The sequence below is a fragment of the Arachis hypogaea genome, chromosome 17 (assembly GCF_003086295.3).
Source record: "Arachis hypogaea cultivar Tifrunner chromosome 17, arahy.Tifrunner.gnm2.J5K5, whole genome shotgun sequence".
NCBI classification, from domain to species: domain Eukaryota; kingdom Viridiplantae; phylum Streptophyta; class Magnoliopsida; order Fabales; family Fabaceae; genus Arachis; species Arachis hypogaea.
Genome location: NC_092052.1, coordinates 102,316,810 through 102,337,864, shown reverse-complemented (window position 1 = coordinate 102,337,864; position 21,055 = coordinate 102,316,810). Strand labels below are relative to the sequence as shown.

The 21,055-nt window shown below is 37.4% G+C and overlaps 2 protein-coding genes and 1 non-coding gene across 3 annotated transcripts; 2 read left to right on the top strand and 1 right to left on the bottom strand.

The window, feature by feature from the left end:
• The first annotated feature begins 5,546 nt into the window (after positions 1–5,546).
• Positions 5,547–8,733, top strand: LOC112763575 (uncharacterized). Its single transcript, XM_025809211.1, has 3 exons — positions 5,547–5,601; positions 7,401–7,499; positions 7,781–8,733. Exons 1-3 carry the CDS (start codon positions 5,547–5,549, stop codon positions 8,731–8,733), a joined length of 1,107 nt encoding a protein of 368 aa, XP_025664996.1.
• A 91-nt stretch (positions 8,734–8,824) lies between these two features.
• On the top strand, positions 8,825–12,773 carry LOC140180663 (uncharacterized). Its single transcript, XM_072221930.1, has 6 exons — positions 8,825–8,908; positions 9,022–9,207; positions 9,418–9,947; positions 10,053–10,378; positions 11,011–11,261; positions 12,165–12,773. The coding sequence occupies exons 1-6, from the start codon at positions 8,825–8,827 to the stop codon at positions 12,771–12,773; spliced, it is 1,986 nt and encodes a 661-aa protein (XP_072078031.1).
• A 7,864-nt stretch (positions 12,774–20,637) lies between these two features.
• Positions 20,638–20,745, bottom strand: LOC112767540 (small nucleolar RNA R71). The gene has a single exon (XR_003184983.1). It is a non-coding gene; the product is annotated as a small nucleolar RNA R71 (small nucleolar RNA).
• Between the last annotated feature and the right edge of the window lie 310 nt (positions 20,746–21,055).

Below are 21,055 nucleotides of genomic sequence, written 5' to 3'. Positions count from 1 at the left end.
ACATGAAATCACAAAAGAAAAGCAAGAAAAAAGGAGAAACTCTGATTAGGGCTAAATCAAAGTATAAAAAGTGGGTTACCAATTTAAGCAAAGAAGAAGGAAGTCAAAGAAGTTAGAGCTAAAGGCAAATATCACATTCGAAGGAAAAATCACAAAAAGTATTTCCAAATTTATGTTTCATTGAAGATTGGTGAAGAAACATTCTCTTTGCATGCATCGAATTGGAAAGCTCAAGATTTGAAGATCATGGAGCTCTGTTGTGAATCAAGAGTGAAGAAAGAAACTTAGGGGCAAAGTTCAAATGCACGGCTCAGATTCAAGAAGTAATTTAAAAAAGGATGAAAGAGAAGATAGAAGGTATGAATACATGTATGATTCAGTCACTGCTTCTACTCTATCTCTCTTCTGTGACTCCGCTACTGCTACTGGTTTTTTGGAGAAGAAGTCAAATGTGCTGAAGCAAAGTTTCAAACTTTGGAAGCTTCACTCCTCTATTAAATGGGTGAACGGCCAAGGATTGAAGTAAGGAGTGAGAGCACAAAGTTTGGGTTCTTATAGTTTACAGAGCTATTACATTCTTCTCCTTCATGGTTCTTATTGAATATTCTGTTTTCTCAATTTAATCTTTCTTTGTTTCAATGAAAAAAAGCAATATAGCAAGGAATGTATGAAAAAGCCATTGAGTTGAAAAGATAGTTAGACTTGGAGAAAAAGTCAAATGTTTATTTCAGATATCCTTTGTATGTATTTCTGTTTTGTTGTCATGATTCTAAGGGGATTCCCTTGCAAGTTGGGTGAGCACTTTGCAATTGAAAGCTAGTGTGAGTTCTTAGTCAAACATGGCTTGAGTAGAAGCTGGGTTTGTCCTAAATTGGACTGGGTAGAATCCTAAGAAAATTGGAAAGTGTAATCTTGTTCAAAGATAGTAAAATTCTGTCATTATTGTGATGGAGATTGGATGTAAACTACATTGCACTGTGTAGTTGAACTAGGATATTTCTGATATGCATGCGTATGTGCAGGTGTCACGCGACGCGAGCATTGGCCACTGCCAAGTACTCTCGCATACGTGGACACGGCTTGTGTATGCGAAAATGACCGTTTTCACATCATGCATACACATGATATGTCATGCATACGCGCGGATCCTCTTCTGTTTTATACTCTCGCGTACACGGGAGGTGGTATGCTTACATGACCTTCCAATTTCAACATTCATGCGTACGCGAGGGGTGACATGTGTACACATGACCACCATGTTTTGAAAAAAATTATATTTTTGTGTTTTTAATCATTCTTCGAGCCTTTCAAACCCCTGTAAGCTCTGTCATGAGTCTAGAGCCAGCGTAATAGAGGGTAATGGAGTTATGGAAGAAGCCTAGTGAGTTGATATGAGAAATGATGGTGAAAAACTATGATTATGACTATGAATGAAGTAAAATATGATTTTGATGATAATTGATGATGATGTGAGTTTGGTACTTAATAAGAAAAGTATTGGGTTTTGAATTGTGGATTGATTTGGCATGGCTGAATGAAGAGAATGAGCTAGAATTGAGAATGGTTGTGAGGATGGTGGTCATATCCCGCTCACATGTTAATGAGAGATGAGATATTGAGGAATGGTGATTAACTATGAGTAAGGTATTGATGAGGATGAGTATGATATCTTAAGAATGAATGGAATATGGATAGTGGTGACTGAGAATACAATGAGGGTTTCTGGCCTGGCAAGGATAGTGGTATAATCCCACTTGCTTAATGCGTAAACCATCATGCAGGGATGGTGGTTTTATCCCACCTGCAGTAAAGATGGAGGTTTTATCACGCTCACAGACTAGGAAAATTTTGTTTGGCAAAGACGGAGGTGTGATTCCGCTTGCAGATTGAATTGTGTAGCAAGGACGGAGGTGTGATCTCGCTTGCATATTGTTTTGTGTAGAAAAGACGGAGGTGTGATCCCACTTGCATATTATCCTGTGTTTGGCAAGGATGGTGGTTTAATCCTGCTTACAGATTGAGTTATGAATGTAACCCGAGTAAGGATGGTGGTGTAATCCCGCTTATTCGAGGTACCCAGTAAGGATGGTGGTTAAATTCCGCGTACTGTGGAGGCAAGGACGGTGGTTTAATCCCGCTTGCGTGTTCCGAGTATGGATGGTGTTTAATCTCGCTTGTTCATGGAACCTACGGGTAAGGACAGTGGTTAAATCCCGCTTATCCGAGTTGGGTCTGGCAACATAACTGACGCGTGAGCTCATGGCCAGTAGGACAGGCATGCATCATTTGTATCTATGTGACATTGTTTGAGTGTGTTTATTGTATATGTGGTTTGCCGATATGATTATTATTATTTAACTGCTATCTGTCATCATTGCTATAATTGAATTTAGTTGTGTTTGAAGATCATTACTTGTGTTTGATGTTATTGATTAACTGTGAGACCATGTATATGGATGTTGAGATGAAATGGGAAGAACTTGAGACTGAAAGAAATCAGGATGAGTGAAAGGTGAGAGAAATAATAAAGAATAGGCTGAGAGGGACTTGAGGTTTGATGAAAAGAGAAGGTGCGAGTGAAAACCTGAGATGTATGGATATAGTTAGTTACACCTAGCATACCTTACTGTTTTTCTGGTTTATTATACTTCTAGGCTTGGATTTTCTGTCTGTTAAAGTTTTAGGATTGCTTAGAGGATTCATGTAGTCTTTACATCATTTTTGCTTTGGAACTGTTATCCTTTCTGAGAACCCTGAAAGGGATGATGTTCTCATCCGTTTCGGAAATTTTCACTTTACAAGTACTGGACGTGATGCACCTCGTTGAGTGTGCCAGTTTCTCTCTGAGTGGTAAAGTCTGAGTTTTAAGGAAAGTTCTGCTGAAATTTTTTATAGGAGTTTGAGTGAAGTTGAATAATAAAAACTGGTGTTATTTTCATAAAAAAAAAACTAGAGACTTTGTTTTGAAGTTTTATTTGGTTAATTTTGATTAAAGAATTATGTCATGAGAAGTTTTGGTGAATTTAAAATATTTGAATGTGATTGGTGAAATGAAATAATTTTTGAATATTCTTTGGAAAGTCTCAAATTTAAAAATGAAGCTGGAATTAGTTTTAAAAACTTGGTTAAACCAAAAATGAATTTTATTTAATTAATTCTAAATTAAAAGATTCTGATTTGGGGAGTCTTAATGAAATTAAAATAAGGGACAATCGAATTAAGTTACTTGGTTTGATTAACAATAAAAAGAGTAAATGAATAATTAAAGTTTTAAAAAGTTAGTTAATTATTAACTCTAGGATTTAGGAATAGGAAGTGTGATTATGAGGTTTTAATAGAACTAAATATAAGAGTCGAAGAAAAAAGAGATAATTGAGGAATATATAATTAAGTTGTGACTTCTAAGAATAGTGCAGAGTTAAGGAACTTTAACTATACTCTAAATTGAAATTGAGGATTATGGAGGTTTAATATGTTAGCCTATAAAGTGACTAATTAAAGAATAATATAACGAGCTTGAATAAGAAAGAAATGATGGTGTTTGAGTTAGCTTGAGGTTGATTATAAATAATTTTTTTCTATGAGCTAATTTATTTGAAACATTGACCTTGAGTCTAGGGTATTGTATTAGACGCCTTATATCCGCAAACCGTATGTAATAGCCTAAGTCCAACCTGGTGAATATTAAAGTATCTAGAGTAGAAAGTGAAGTTGAGTTGATAGTTATGATGATTACGTTGTTATAAGTTCATTAATGAGAAATGAGAATTGATTTAAGGCTTATGACAAAAGAGAGAATTTGAGGTTTATGATGAAAATTGTGATTTAGATTTATTCTAGCTATTATGATTTATGATGAATTTTATGATGATTATTGATTGGCAAGGATAGAGGTTTTGTCCCGCTTGCGTAATTATGAAATATTTATGATTAAGACGATGGTTTTCGGTGATTATGATGAATTTGATTATGATGGTTTTGATTGTTGATAATTATTGATTGGCAAGGATGTGTGTTTTGTCCCGCTTGCGTGGTAAGGACGTAGGTTTCGTCCCGCTTGTGTTATTGATGAGGCACCGTCACTGGGCAAAGAAGGTGATTTTTTCCCGCTTACTTAGAGTTGCGGTGTGGATGTGGAAAAGATGGAAAGACAATTTTCTTCGTATTATTTCCTCTGAGTCAGGAAAAGGTGGAAAGACACTCTCCTTCGTATTATTCCCCTACATAACGGATAGACAAGTTGAGGTTGAGGATTTCCTCTCTTGTGTTATGATGGACAAGTGGGGTTGAGGATTTCCTCTCTTGTTACATCGGGGGATTGGATAGAAGGTTGAGGATTCTCTTCTATTCAATTTCTGATTATAGTGTGAACGAGTTAGGTCGAGGATTCTCTATTGTTGCATCACAATCTCTCTCTGATTGTGAAGTGTGAGGGCACTATATCCCAAATAGCATTGCCTCCAGTGAGATAGTGGAAGGATGAGGATTCCCTTTTTTATGTTCCTCTTGGGGATGCACGACAGAGAGATGATATCTGGATTAGCTACTGGATGTGTCAGTTCTGACAGTTTAACCGACACGTGAGCTTACAGTCAGTAGGACAAACATGTATCATATGCATTTGTTTGATTTGTTTGGGTGTGCATTTTGTTGTTGTGTTGTGTTTATGTGATTTATCTGATTATGTGCTATATAATACGTGCTTTATATGTATTTGCTTCTGCGTGATTAAATTATTTGATTTGATTGTGTTTGCTAGTGTACAGAGGTAATGGAGGTTGAGGCGGATTGACTTCAGATTGCCCTTAGACTCTGGTTTATATGTCAAATAGATAAGAATGAGCAATGGTAGTTTGTTGGGTAGAAAGCCTTTAGACATGACTTTGATTCCTAAAGAAAAGATCTAAAGATTTACTTTGATTTTTTCCAAAGCATATATGGCTAAGAGACTTGTGGATTTAAAATGTTATACAGCTAAATGAAAATGATTTCAAAACAAATAAGTAAAGAACGCAAGCTTTCATAAAGATAAACTTTCCTGAGATAAACATTGACTAGGTGCATTTATTTCTATTAAGTTTGTGGCATTTCTTTTTCCTATGGATGACCTTCGGGTTAGGTTCTCACCCTCTTACAGTCCTATATTTTTCAGAAAATGGACGAGGACGCCTTTAAAAAGCTTACTGAGCATTGGATGTGCAGTAATTTATTTTGAGAATTAGTTTGTATCTAGTTATTGTTTTTTCTCGCCTTGTTATTGGTTATGCTTTTATAAAGAAGGATAGGAATTTGTAATCGTAATATATGTTTGTATATACTTGTATATATTCTTGCATGTGTAAAATGTGTTAAGATGTATTGGTGTATATATATAAATGCATGTTTGTACAAAAAAATATACAGGTTTTAAAAGAAAAATTTCTACGGATTTCAAGTAAAGGCTCCTACTTATTATAGTTATATATAGAAATAGTCGTAATATCCTCACTATTAGAGTGGCAGAGTTAGAAGCATGACATTCTAGTGGTGAGGGTGTTACAAAGCATATGGGAGTTCAGGAAATGGTTGCAATGTTCTTAAACATGATTGGTCATGGAGTAGGTAATAGGATGATACAAGAAAGGTTTCAACACTCTACAGAGACAAAAATTAAAAATTTTCATGAGATATTGGTTACTTACTTGAGGTTGTCTATTAAATATATTAAGCCATCTGATCTTAGGTTTCACATCGTTGATAGAAAAATAAGAAATAACCAATGATATTGGCCATTTTTTAAAAATGATATAAGAGTAATTGATGGTATTCATATTCCATGTGTAGTTAGTTCAAGTGATCAATCCAAATTTATTGAAAGAAAAGAATATCCAACACAAAATATAACAGTTGTATGTGATTAGGACATGTACTTTATTTTTGCATTACCTGGATGGGAAGGCATCGGCCATTATGTCTGTGTATTTGACAAGACTATTGTAACTTCTATCATGAATTTTTTGCATCTTTTTTCAAGTTAATTTTTATCATATTCTTGCAAAATGAGCTATATTTACTTGGTTATTATATGATATGTAACTAATTTTATTATTTATTAGGTAAATATTATTTGGTAGATGCCGATTATCCAACACCAAAAGAGTATATTGGTCCATATAAATGTGAGGGCTATTATCTTGCATATTTTAGGTGCTCCTTTGGATTTACAAATCATAGCGAAGTATTCAATTATTATCACTCAAGCTTAAGATGCACTATATAGAGAAGACTTTTGGAGTGTGAGAAAATAAATTTGCTATCTTGCATATATTTCCAAGCTCAAAATTAAAACTCAAGTTTAGATAGTGTGCGCAATAATGGCTATTCATAACTTTATTGGAAGACATTCTAAAATAGATACTAAATTTAATCAATATGAAAATGTAAATATTCTTGATATAGAAAATAATAGTTATATTGGTGAAAGTTCTTATCAAACTTTAACTGTTAACTCTTCTATAGAAATGGATCGTGTTCGAGACTCAATTAGGGATCAAATTTATAATTACATGCAATAGAAATAATAGTATTTTTATGTACTGATTTTGTATAACATATTATATTATCTTTTATGTACTTTATTGATATTCTATCTTTTAAATTAATATTTATTCACATTAACATGTTAAGCTAGAGTTTTATTCATATATTATTTCTGTTTTTGATATAAAGTATATTTTGTCAATTTTTATATGTTATTTTTAATTTAATAAGTAAATATTAATTTTTATTATAAAATTAATTAATAATATTTATTTCTATATATATATATAGAAGGAAATAGTACTACTAGAAGTCCGATGAAGGAATAAAAGCTCAAATTGCATAAAGCGGTATTACGAAACGCGAAGCGTTCACACATGATAACTAAACGCATAGGTACGAATAGAACAATACATATTACATAATATGTGAAAAACCTTGTAGATAGCTCCAGGATACACAAGGTAATAATTAAAATAAACAATATATATATATATATATATATATATATATATATATATACCATTACAAATCCAATATCATAAATTGGCTTTATCATTCATAACTCGGCATTATTCACATCATTACTCAGAAAATCAGCGTTACAGTTCGGCATTACAGTCATTAAATCGGCATTACAGTTACTAATCGGCAATCAATGTCATTTATTGAAAAGTGACGTTACAAATCAGCTTAACGGACTGCTTCACAAATATGAAACGTCCAACCTGACATTTACCCTTATTATTGCTCTTTAATACAGACAATAAAACAGGAACATAACCGATTTATACATTATCACCTATAAAAAGGTATGATCTTCTATTCTAAGGGGACATTGAATTTTCAATACTAACTTAAGCTTCGGAGTGCCCTTGCAGGTACACTCCCCCCTGTTTCTTGCTCAAAGCTCTACGCGATTGGACACCCTCTCGGAGTGAAGCTCAGATTATCACAAGATTTAAAGGTCGGCACCGAAGGCAATAGCTCGGCGTCGACTCCCAGAGACTGAGCTCTCCCTCCAGGTATCCATACAAGAACAATTGGCGCCCACCGTGGGGCCGAAAATATAAAACTTTCCATATATCATCGGCCTCGAGGTTCCCGTTTGAAGTCATGGCTGAACAACCTCCACCCACGCCATCCGAATTGCTCTGGATGGTGACCGAGTTGCGGCAAGCCGTGGCCGAGGAGAACCAAAGAATGGCAAATCAAATTGCCAACTTGAATAACACTAGAACTGAAAACAATGACTAACAAGAACGGACGGAAGAAGCTGAGCAGCAGTCAGGGCCAACACATGTCTCAAACACTGCTCGACCGGAAGAGGAGCAACCCGAGCATAATGAGGAAGCTCGGCAAGACAATGAGAATGATGATCAGGAAAGCTCCCCTGGACCATTCACGGCTGAAGTGATGAACTTCGTGCTACCCCGGAGGTTTACTCTGCTGACCACCCTAACTCCCTATGATGGGTTAGGTGATCCGAAGAAATACATCAAGAAGTTCACCTCCATAATGATAGTAAACGGTGCATCTGATAAAGTTTTATGTCGTTGCTTTCCATCTTACTTAGACGGTCCTACACTTGATTGGTTTTGTTCTTTGCCTGCAGGTTCTATTTCTCGATTTCGAGACATATCAAAACCCTTTGAGGAGCACTTTGTTGGATCGGCCATCTACTTACATGACCCCGATTATCTGAACACAATCAAGCAAGGCCAGCACGAAAGCCTCAAGGACTACATGACGCGCTTCACAAAGATAGCCCTAAGTATACCCGACCTCCACCTCGAGGTGGAGCTACACACCATAAAAAGTGGATTGCGACCAGGAAAGTTTCAGGAAACTATTGCTGTGGCCAAACCTAAGACTATGGCCGAGTTCCGCGAAAAGGCGAAAGGTCAGATCGACATCGAGGAACTCCGGCAAGCTCGAAAAATAGAAAAGCCTCATTACAGAGATGACGACAGAACTCGAGACAGCAAGAAGAATTTCAAACCAATTCCACGATATGAGACCTACACCAAATTCAACACCAAGCACGATGATATCATCAAGGAGATCTTGAATTCGAAATTAATCAAGCCACCAAGAAAAGCTGGCAATTACCCAGATTCAAAAGGCACTGACCGATCAAAATATTGCTCCTTCCACCCGAAGCATGGACACAATACCGACGACTGCGTCATCACCAAAGACCTACTGGAATGACTAGCTTGGCAGGGTCACCTAGACAAATACATCAGCGGCCACATGCAGCGGCGAACACCTCCTTCTGGAGACCAAAGCTCGGTTACACAACATGGCCGAGATAGAGACTGACCGAACAATAGCCATCCTGACCTACCAACATGTACAATTAACTGTATTTCCGGAGGTTTTGCAGGTGAAGGAGCCACAAGCTCGGCAAGAAAATGATCTTACCGAGCTATACTTTCCATCAACGCCAATCAAAGTCAACAGCAGCCGCTGCCGACATCTCCACATATAACATTTCAGACAGCCGATCATGACAACAGCGTAGCAAATCTGGATGATCCCGTCGTAATCTCCCTACAGCTCGGAGATCTCCTAGTTAAAAAGGTGTTGCTCGACCCAGGCAGCAGCGCCAACATTCTCTTTTACTCAACATTCCGGAAAATGAAACTAAGCAATAACGTCATCCAACCTTCCACTGGTGACTTGGTAGGATTCTCAGGTGAGCGAGTCCCGGTTATGGGCTCTGTGTGGTTACAAACCACACTCGGTAAGTTTTCCTCGTCAAAAACTTCAGACATTCAATACTTAGTTGTTGATTGCTTCAGTCCCTATAATTTAATACTTGGCCGACCTTTCTTAAATAGGTTCGGCGCTATAGTATCTACAATTCATCTTTGTGTTAAGTTTCCTTTGCAGGACAACACAATTGCAACCATTCACAGTAATGCCCGAGAAGCCAGGGAATGCTACAACAATAGTCTCAAAAGACCTAACTGTAACACAAAAGCCCAGATCCACAATATCAGCAACATGAAAGACCAACACATGCTGGCCGACCTTGATCCCAGAGCAGGAACACTAGAAAGGCCAACCCCAACAGAAGACCTAGAAAAAATCTATTTCACAAAAAACACGGACAAATTCACATACGTCGGCTCAACATTATCCTCAGAAGAAAAATCATCATTCCAAGCATTCTTACAACAACATGCCGACCTGTTTGCTTGGACCCCAGCTGATATGCCAGGCATCGACCCATCCATCATATCACACAAGTTAGCGTTAGATCCATCTGTCCGACCTATAGCACAGAAAAAGAGAAATCTCGGCCACGACCGAAAACAGGCTTTCCTAGAAGAAACCAAGAAGCTCATCCGAGAAATCAGATTCACAACATGGCTGGCGAACGTCGTCATGGTTAAAAAACATAATGGTAAATGGCGCATGTGTGTTGATTTCACCGATCTCAACAAAGCATGCCCCAAAGATTCCTACCCTCTACCCTCTATTGATTGTTTAGTTGATAATGCCTCTGATTTTGAAAAACTCAGCTTTATGGATGCATATTCTGGTTATAACCAGATCCAAATGTATCCATCCAATCAGAATAAGACAGCCTTTATTACTGAATATGGAAACTATTGTTATAAGGTCATGTCATTTGGTCTTAAGAATGCAGGTGCAACATATCAACGTCTAATGGACAAAATCTTCGCCAAACAAATTGGCAGAAACATTGAAGTCTACGTCGACGATATGATCGCCAAGACAAAGGTCGGCAAAAATCACTTTGATGACCTCACAGAAATCTTCGGACAGCTAAGAAAATACAACATGCGGTTAAATCCCGAAAAGTGTGCATTTGGTGTTCAAAGCGGTAAATTCCTCGGCTTCATGTTCGCTAGCCGATGTATTGAGACAAATCTAGAAAAATGCCAAGCTATTTTAGACATGACAAGTCCCCACACCATCAAGGAAGTCCAACGGTTAACAGGGAGACTTGCTGCACTTTCTAGATTTTTACCTTGCCTAGCTTCTAAATCCTCATGTTTTTTCCAAACTTTAAAAAACAAAAAAGATTTCCAATGGACCGATGAATGTGAACAAGCATTTACAACTATCAAAGAAACTCTTTCAAAACCACCAATTCTACAAACCCCCATACAAGGGGAGCCATTATTCTTATATTTATCTGTCACTAACTGGGCTATAAGCTCCGCCCTTGTTGCAGAAAGAGAAAAGAAACAATTCCCGATCTATTTTACTAGCAAAACCTTACAGAATGCCGAGCTTCGATACCCGAGCATTGAAAAACTGGCCCTCGCTCTTGTCTTCTCAGCCAGAAGACTCCGACCATACTTTCAGAGCCATGAAATCCATGTTCGAACAGATTAACCTCTACGGCAAGTCCTGCAGAAACCTGAGCTGGCTGGCCGACTAGTAAAATGGTCGGTGGAGCTATCAGAATTCGATATCACGTACGAAGGACGAGCATCCATTAAATCCCAGTTTTGGCCGACTTCATCGCCGAATTCTCAGTACCAAGTACAACTGAAGACTACATCGAATGGTCTTTATACGTCGACGGATCCTCCAACCCGCAAGGGTGTGGGGCAGGTATCATACTTGACGATGGCTGTGGCAACGTCATCGAACAATCCCTCAACTTCTCAATTAATGCAAGCAACAATCAAAGTGAGTATGAAGCGCTAGTTGCCGGCCTTAGACTCGCGGCCGACCTAAACATCACCGAACTTAAGGTATATTGCGACTCCTTGCTTATCGTCCAACAGATAAACAACTTATACCAAGTTAAAGACCCTTTGCTTTCTAAATACCTGGATGTCGTACAAAATTTACTTTCAAAATTTTCTAAATACGAAATACAGCACATACCAAGGGAGAGTAATGGCTGAGCTGACATTCTGTCTAAACTCGCCAGCACTCAACTAAACGGATCATCACTTTATCAGTCAACACTACTTAAACCAAGCATTGAACTAACACAAGTCTTAAGTGTAACACAGGAAGCAGATTGGAGATCTCCATACATACAATATCTCCAAACAGGGATCTTGCCAGGCGACGTCGAAAATGCTCGACACTTCCGCCGACAAGCCTCCTTTTTTTACAATTTATAATAATTGCCTATATAGACGGGGATTCTCTCGTCCATTGCTTAAATGTCTTTGCAGAACAGAAGCCGAGCTTGCACTTGCTGAGGCACATGAAGGGATCTGTGGAACACACCTCGGAGCTCGAAGTTTGTATTAAAAAATCCTCAGAGCTGGATTATATTGGCCGATGATACGACAGGATTGTTAAGCGAAAGTTAAAAGCTATAACAATTGCCAAAAACACAGTCCGATTACACATCTCCCGGCCGAACTCCTACACTATTCTGAGGTTAGTTGGCCATTCAACCAATGGGGCATTGATATCCTCGGACCTTTCCCCACAGCCGCAGGATAGGTAAAATTCCTTGTGGTAGCAATTGATTATTTTTTCAAATGGATAGAGGCACAACCTCTAGCCAAGATTACATCACAACAAATGCTTTCCTTTGTTTGGAAATACATTATTTGTCGATTCGGCATTTCTCGGCACATTATCACTGATATGGTCGCCAGTTTGCCGATAAAAAATTCACATCTTTTTTGCAGAACTTAAAAATCAAACAACACTTCTCATCAGTAGAACACCCACAAACAAATGGGTTAGCTGAAGCCGCAAATAAAGTAATATTACATGCTCTAAGGAAGAAATTGGATGATGCAAAAGGTCTATGGGCCGAGCTTATCCCAAAGATCATATGGGGATACAATACAACAATTCACTCAACCACAAAGGAAACACCCTTCCACTTGGTCTACGGTTCAGACGCAATGATACCTGTGGAGATCTTCCAATCCTCACTACGCACAGAATTGGCCGACCAAACTACACAAAACATAGCTCGGCAAACCGAACTTGATCTCATTGAAGAACTCAGATCATCTGCAGCAATCAAACATTTAGCCATGCAACAGCACATTGCCCAAAGATATAACCAAAGACTTCAACCAAGGTCTTTCCAAGTCCACGACCTTGTGCTCCGAAAAACAGAACAAGCTAGGAAACCACCAGCACATGGCAAACTAGCAGCTAATTGGGAGGGCCCTTACAGAGTCACAGAAATAATCGGCAATGGAGCCTATCGACTACAAACATTAGAGGGTAAAGATCTCCCTAACACTTGGAATGTATCTTCCTTAAAGTTATATTACAGCTAATACCAGGGACAGGCAAGTACTCTTTTTCCTACTACCAAGATTTTTCCCACAAGGGTTTTGCTTGGAGAGGTTTTAACGAGGCTAGCCTACCTGGGCCTTTGTAATCAAAGGTTCTTCAATAAATATTTTATTTTAACAAATCATTTCTCGCTTCATCCATAAACATATAATACCAATCTATACTATCAATCCGATCACTCGGATACGATCAGTCATTCTGACTGCCGACCTTAAGAACGGAATCCGATCATTCGGACAAAATCAGTCAATCCGACTGCAGACCTTAAAACGGTATTTTAATCAGACAAATATCCGATCTAACTCAGAATCAGATCATTTAATCAGACAAATATCCGATCTAACTCGGAATCAGATCATTTAATCAGACAACAATCCGATCTAACTCGGAATCCGATCATTTCATCAGACAACAATCCGATCTAACTCGGAATCCGATCATTCAATCAAACATATATCCGATCTAGCTCGGAATCCAATCATTCACTAAAAAACCCGATTTAACTCGGAGTCCGATCGCTTAAGCATGACCAACCCAACTCGGAACCCAGTCATGCTGAATTTTGCCAAGAAGTCAATCAAATACCCGATGTTAGTCAGAATCACAACACTATGGTACTATCATAGCCAACAGCTGATCTCATTCACAATCATTGCCAATGACCAAAACACAATACAGTTATTATCATGCCTATGAATTGGCATCCCAAACTCGGCCTACTCACCTTTTCTCAATCAAATTAATGGCAATTCACCATTCCAACAAATTCTTACCACAAAATCTGGTTTCAACCAGATAAAAACCAACTTATCATACAGCAATAACATTATATTATCATAACACGCAAATAGAAATAACCAAGTTTGTCCTCTGCCAGAAAACAGTAGCAACATATAAGCTACAATAACAAAAGCCAACTAAAATGTCTACACATTAACAAGTCAAAAGCTCAACTCAGGAGCAAAATAAGTCTACAAACAACACACAAATTAAACATTTTCATCTCCTTGCTCTGCAGCACCATCATCTTCAATCATGACACCATCCTGCACTATTTTGCCCGGATCCATTGCCGAGAAATCAACCTCGGGAGCCAGAAATCTCGCCTGAAGAACAGCCCTCTCAAAACCTTCAAGGAAGGAATCCATAATCTCTCCTTGCTTATTTTTCTCCAACTCCTTCAACTGAGCAGTAACCTCGATCATACGAGTACTCAAAGAAGATAAGTCAGCTTCTTTCTTCTTTAAATCTTCCACATATTTGGCATAGCTCTCCTTCACCTCTTTCAAATGTTTCTCAACCTCAAATAACTTCACCTCAAGCTCGGAAACCCTAGCAACTTTTATAGCCAACTCTTTCCTCAAACTCGGATCCTCCTTCTTTTCAACCAACTTCCGATGAATCTTTTCATGACTCCGTCCCAAACTCGCCAGCCGCAAACCCACCACCTGAGGATCAAACATTAACACATTACTTTTCTCCAAAACAAAGACACAAATAAAACTTTTTACCTCAAAAACAAAAATTACCTGTATATATTGGTCAATCGCCACATCCCCTACCTCTTCCGCCAAACTAACATCAGACGAGGTCTGGCATACCTCATCCGCAGTAATCATGAAAGGATGATCTTTCCCCCAGAGCGACGACCCCTCACTCCGCTCAACAAAACCATGCAACTTTTTCTGGTTATCACAAAACCTATGAACCTCTTCCATCAGAACATCATCCTTCTCATCACCAGAAACGTCAGACAAATCCACCACATCACCTTTTCTCTTCTTAGTAATAACTTTCCTCCTCCCCTGCCTTGGCTGATCAACCTCGCTAACACCGACCTTCTCTGCCTTGGACGAGGATACCTCTTTATCCAAACCTTTGCTCTTCACCCGAGACCTCAAACTCGCTGCAGATACACCTGGGTACTTACCACCTGAAAAACACGAAAAACAAAACCTGTTCAAAAAACCTCAGATATGATACAACATCCACAACTCAAAATCTTACCCAAATATTCCACAACAGCAGCCTTATTTTCCTCCCATTGCAGCAGATCATAAACAGAAATTAATTCCTGCCGATCAACAACCTCGGTCAAAAACTCGATCATGCACTCATCTTTTGGACTTATAGATTCAGGCCCTAAAATGTTCTGAGGCTCTGAACACCACCAGAGAGGAAATCTTTCCCCAAAATGCCCATCCACATAAAACGGAAAGTCATCCTCGCAGCTACTTACCTTAAGGTATATTTCTTTAAAGTTCTTAAAAGATGATTTGTATAGCTTAAACACACCAAACCCAAGAGAGCTGTTCAAATTTACCCAACCACCCTTTCAAACACCCTTCGCCTGAAACAATGAGAAGAACAGCTCCACTGATGGATTTTCTTCCAAAAACTCCATCAGAATCTCAAACGCCCGAAGGAAAGCCCAACCATTGGGGTGAAGTTGTGAAGGCGCACAGTTTAACTGCTTTAGAACCTTACACTCAAAATCACTGAAAGGGATTCTCACCCTTAGTTCCTCCGAAACACAGCTATACATAAAGAAATGCTCAAAACCCTCCCCTCTATGAAAAACCCTATCATCAACAGTACAGGGTAACAGCTCCAATCGAACCCCAGAATTAACCCTAACAACCTTTAACTTATCTATCTCATTCACAGCACCAACATCCAAAAACAGAGAGACACGATCCCATACATCATTATTCACCCAGTCATAAGACCAATCTACCTCCCCTTTCGTTTCTTTCTCATAAGCCATTGAAAAATCAAAAGCAGAAAAGGAGAAGAAGAGAAAACGGTTAAGCAGAAAAACCAAAAATAACCAAGAGAAACTCACCTTTTTTACTCATGTTTTGGTTGATAACACTTGAGAAAAATTTCCCTTAAACTCAAAATTTTGCGTGTTTACACCTTTTTTACTCAATACTAACTTAAGCCTCGGAGTGCCCTTGCAGGTACACTCCCCCCTGTTTCTTGCTCAAAGCTCTACGCGATTGGACACCCTCTCGGAGTGAAGCTTGGATTATCACAAGACTTAAAGGTCGGCACCGAAGGCAATAGCTCAGCGTCGACTCCCAGAGACTGAGCTCTCCCTCCAGGTATCCATACAAGAACAATATATATATACACGAAAAGAGAACTAGTCACAGCCTGCGGAGTTTAGGCCTTCTAGTCAAACTGAATACAATAGAGTTTGAAGTTTTAAAACAGCTTATACAACTTATCTCTCAAATCAAGCCTCTAAGGCCATAAAGTCTAAAATACAAAAGTGAGAGAAAGTATTACAATAAAACAAAACAGAAATAAACAAGGAAGAAATCATACTCTTTTCTGTCACCATCTCGCAACTCACCGAAGTGGGTTACGACCTACATCTGAAAAACAATAACAAAGTATAGAAAGAGAACCAGAGATTCTCAGTATGGTAACAGTGCTCAATATATAAGATGTAAAGTTCCGGGACGCCGAAGGCAATCCTAGAACTTCACACTAAACAGATATTCAAGTCTTAACAAAATAAATGACTTAAACCATAAACCTTTAAAACAAGGTTATCTAAACTTAGGGGATTTCTAACTAAAACTAGTCACACCACTGTATCCCACAGCCTTCGCCAACCTACCCTCCGTGCGATCCCATCGCCACTGCCTACCTAACCTCCTCAGCACCAGACAATCATAGATAATGCAAGCAAGTAATACACAGTTAATATTCAAATATAGCGAGTAATGCAATAAGCAAGTAAGCATGTTATACATTTAGGCAAATGATGAGCGGATAATTTATACACTTTTTGGCATTATTTTTACATAGTTTTTAGTATGATTTAGTTAGTTTTTAGTATATTTTTATTATTTTTTAAATAAAAATCACATTTCTGGACTTTACTATGAGTTTGTGTGTTTTTCTGTGATTTCAGGTAATTTCTGGCTGAAATTGAGGGACTTGAGCAAAAATCAGATTCAGAGGTTGAAGAAGGACTGCAGATGCTGTTGGATTCTAACCTCTCTGTACTCAAAGTGGATTTCAAGAAATATATAATAGTCCATACTTTGCCCGAGTTTAGACGACGCAAACTGGCGTTCAATGCCAGCTCTCTGCCCTATTCTGGAGTTAAACGCCAGAAACAGGTTGCAAAGCAGAGTTAAACGCCAGAAATAGGTTACAAACTAGTGTTTAAATCCAAGGAAGACCTCTACACGTGAAAGCTTCAATGCTCAGCCCAAGCACACACCAAGTGGGCCCCGAAAGTGGATTTCTGCATTATTTACTCATTTCTGTAACCCTAGTAACTAGTTTAGTATAAGTAGAACTTTTTACTATTGTACTGGGGGTCTTTTTCCCTAATTTCGAATTCATAACCCTCTTTGGGAGGCTGGCCATTTGGCCATGCCTAGACCTTGTTCTTATGTATTTTCAACGGTAGAGTTTCTACACACCATAGACTAAGGTGTGGAGCTCTGTTGTTCCTCATGAATTAATGCAAAGTACTATTGTTTTTCTATTCAATTCAAGCCTATTTCTTCTCTAAGATATTCATTTGCACACAAGAACATGATGAATGCGATGATTATGTGACGCTCATCATCATTCTCACTCATGAACGCGTGCCTGAAAAACACTTCTGTTCTACATGCAAACAAGCTTGAATGTGTATCTCTTAGCCTTCTGATCGTGAGATCAGAGTCTTCGTGGTATAGGCTAGAACTATTGGCAGCCATTCTTGAGGTCCGGAAAGTCTAAACTTTGTATGTGGTATTCCGAGTAGGATCCGGGAAGGGATGGCTATGACGAACTTCAAACTCGCGAGTGCTGGGCGTAGTGACAGACGCAAAAGGATTACTGAATCCTATTCCAATATGATCGAGAACCGACAGATGAATAGCCGTGCGGTGACAGTGCATCTTGGACCATTTTCACTAAGAGGATGGGAAGTAGCCATTGACAACGGTGATGCCCTATACAAAGCTTGCCATAGAAAGGAGTGGGAATGATTGGATGAAGACAGTAGAAAACCAGAGGTTTAGGAGGAACGAAAGCATCTCTATACGCTTATCTGAAATTCTCACCAATGAATTACATAAGTACCTCTATCTTTATTTTATGTTTTATTTATCTTTTAATTATTAAAACTCTATAACCATTTTAATCCGCCTGACTGAGATTTACAAGGTGACCATAGCTTGCTTCAAGCCGACAATCTCCGTGGGATCGACCCTTACTCACGTAAGGTTTATTACTTGGACGACCCAGTGCACTTGCTGGTTAGTTGTGCGAAGTTGTGACAAAGTGTGTGAATTACGTTCCGAGCACCAAGTTGTTGGCGCCGTTGTTAAGGATCACAATTTCGTGCACCAAGTTTTTGGCGCCGTTGCTGGGGATTGTTCGAGTTTGGACAACTGGCGGTTCATCTTGTTGCTCAGATTAGGTAATTTTATTTTATTTTTAAGCTTTTTATTTCTTATTATCGAAAAATACAAAAAAAAAATTCTTCTTTTCGTTTTTCCAATATAATTTTCGAAAAAAAATACAATATATATATATATATATATATATATATATATATTTCAAAAAAAAAATATTTTCCAAAAAAATTAATTTATGTTCTTCAGAATTTTTAAGAAGGAATTCTAGAGTTTCATGAAACATGTTGAAGCCTGGCTGGCTGTAAAGCCATGTCTAACTCTTTTGGACCGAGGCTTCCACTCATCAGCACAGAAGCAAGTTGAATGAAGTATCAGCTGTTGTATGTCTGATTGGTATCTGCTAAAGCTTGGCTAGCCATTGGCCATGTCTAGTGTTTTGGACCGGAACTTTCACTGAAAGCTTGGCTGCCTAGTGAGCCATGTCTAATTCCTGGACCGGAGTTTTAGACTAACATTGCAAGATTCCTGGAATTCCTATTAAAAATTTTGAAATCCTTATTTTCCTTTTCAAAAGAATTTTTGAAAAAAAATCCAAAAAAATTAATAAAATTATAAAACCAAAAATAATTTGATGTTTCTTGCTTGAATCTAGTGTCAAGTCATAAGTTTAGTGTCAATTGCATCTTTATCTCTTTCTTGCATTTTTTGAAAATTCATGCGTTGCATTCTTTAGATCTTCAAGTTGTTCTTGGTAAGTCTTCTTGTTTGATCTTTAAAATTTCTTGTTTTGTGTCTTTTCTTGTTTTTCATATGCATTTTCAATTTGTTAATGTCTCAACATTAAAACTTTTTAAGTTTGGTGTCTTGCATGTTTTCCTTTTCTTAAAAATTTTTCAAAAACATGTTCTTGATGCTCATCTTGACATTCAAAGTGTTCTTGGTGTTCATCTTGACATTCATAGTATTCTTGCATGCATCATGTGTTTTGATTCATAATTTTCATGTTTTGAGTCTCTGGGTTGTTTTTCTCTTTCTTCATTAAAATTCAAAAATAAAAAAAATATCTTTTCCTTCTCTTCTTCTCATAAATTTTTGAAAATCTGGTTTGAGTTAGTCAAAAAGTTTTTAAATTTAGTTGTTTTTTATAAGTCAAATCAAATTTTTAATTTAAAAATCCTATCTTTTTCAATTCTTTTTCAAAAATAAAATCTTTTTCATTTTTCTTTTATGATTTTCGAAAATTTCAAATTGATTTTCAAAAATCTTTTTCTTATTTTGTTTCATAATTTCAAAATCTTTACTAACAATTAATGTGATTGATTCAAAAATTTTAAAGTTTGTTACTTGCCTATTAAGAAAGGTTCAATCTTTAAATTTTAAAATCATATCTTTTTGTTTCTTGTTAGTCAAGTAATCAACTTTAATTTCAAAAATCAAATCTTTTTAAATTTCTTTTTCAAAATCAATTTCAAAATATTTTCTAACTTATTATCTTTTCAAAGTTGATTTTAGAATCTTTTTCAATTAATCTTATCTTTTTGTTTGATTCTCATCTTTTTCAAAACTACCTAACTAATTTTCTCTCTCTAATTTTTGAAAATCACCTTCCTCTTTTTCAAAATTCTTTTTTAATTAACTATTTGTTTTAAATTTTAGTTTGATTTAATTTTATTTTCCTTTCTTAATTTTTGAATTTTAATTATAATTTTAAATTAAAAACAAAAATATTTTTCTTTTCTTTTCAAATATTTTCAAAAATTCTTCTCTCTCACATACTTCTAATTATTTATTTATCTACTAATACTTCTCTTCTTCTTAAAAATTCGAACCCTCTCCCTCTTTCTGTGTTCGAATTTCTTTTCTTCTTCTACTCACATAAAGGAATCTCTATACTGTGACATAGAGGATTCCTTTTCTTTTCTGTTTTCTTCTTTTTCATATGAGCAGAAACAAGGATAAGAATATTCTTGTTGAAGCTGATCCTGAACCTAAAAAGACTCTGAAGAGGAAGCTAAGGGAAGCTAAAGCACAACTCTCTGGAGAAAATCTGACAGAAATTTTTGAAAAAGAAGGAGACATGGCCGAAAATAATAACAATGCAAGGAAGATGCTTGGTGACTTTACTGCACCAAATTCAAATTTACATGGAAGAAGCATCTCAATCTCTGCCATTGGAGCAAACAATTTTGAGCTTAAACCTCAATTAGTTTCTCTGATGCAACAGAACTGCAAGTTTCATAGACTTCCATCAGAAGATCCTTTTCAGTTCTTAACTGAATTCTTGCAGATCTGTGATACGGTTAAGACCAATGGGGTTGATCCTGAGGTCTACAGGCTTATGCTTTTTCCGTTTGCTGTAAGAGACAGAGCTAGAATATGGTTGGACTCTCAACCTAAAGATAGCCTGAACTCTTGGGATAAGCTGGTCACGGCTTTCTTAGCCAAGTTCTTTCCTCCTCAAAAGCTTAGCAAGCTTAGAGTGGATGTTCAAACCTTCAAACAGAAAGAAGGTGAATCCCTCTATGAAGCTTGGGAGAGATATAAGCAACTGACCAAAAAGTGTCCTTCTGACATGCTTTCAAAATGGACCATCCTGGATATATTCTATGATGGTCTGTCTGAGTTATCAAAGATTTCATTGGACCATTCTGCAGGTGGATCCATTCACCTAAAGAAAATGCATGCAGAAGCTCAGGAACTCATTGACATGGTTACAAATAACCAGTTCATGTACACTTCTAAAACGAATCTTGTGAGTAATGGGACGCCTCAGAGGAAGGGAGTTCTTGAAATTGATACTCTGAATGCCATATTGGCTCAGAACAAAATATTAACTCAGCAAGTCAATATGATTTCTCAGAGTCTGAATGGATTGCAAGCTGCATCCA

Coding starts and splice junctions, on each gene's coding strand:
- LOC112763575 (XM_025809211.1), top strand. CDS start 5,547: ATGGGAGTTCAGGAAATGGTTGCAATGTTCTTAAACATGATTGGTCAT. Junction 5,602..7,400: donor CATGATTGGTCATGGAGTAG/GTAATAGGATGA, acceptor GTGCCCTTGCAG/GTACACTCCCCCCTGTTTCT. Junction 7,500..7,780: donor TTTAAAGGTCGGCACCGAAG/GCAATAGCTCGG, acceptor ATGACTAACAAG/AACGGACGGAAGAAGCTGAG.
- LOC140180663 (XM_072221930.1), top strand. CDS start 8,825: ATGGCCGAGATAGAGACTGACCGAACAATAGCCATCCTGACCTACCAA. Junction 8,909..9,021: donor TATTTCCGGAGGTTTTGCAG/GTGAAGGAGCCA, acceptor ATAACATTTCAG/ACAGCCGATCATGACAACAG. Junction 9,948..10,052: donor CATAATGGTAAATGGCGCAT/GTGTGTTGATTT, acceptor TGAAAAACTCAG/CTTTATGGATGCATATTCTG.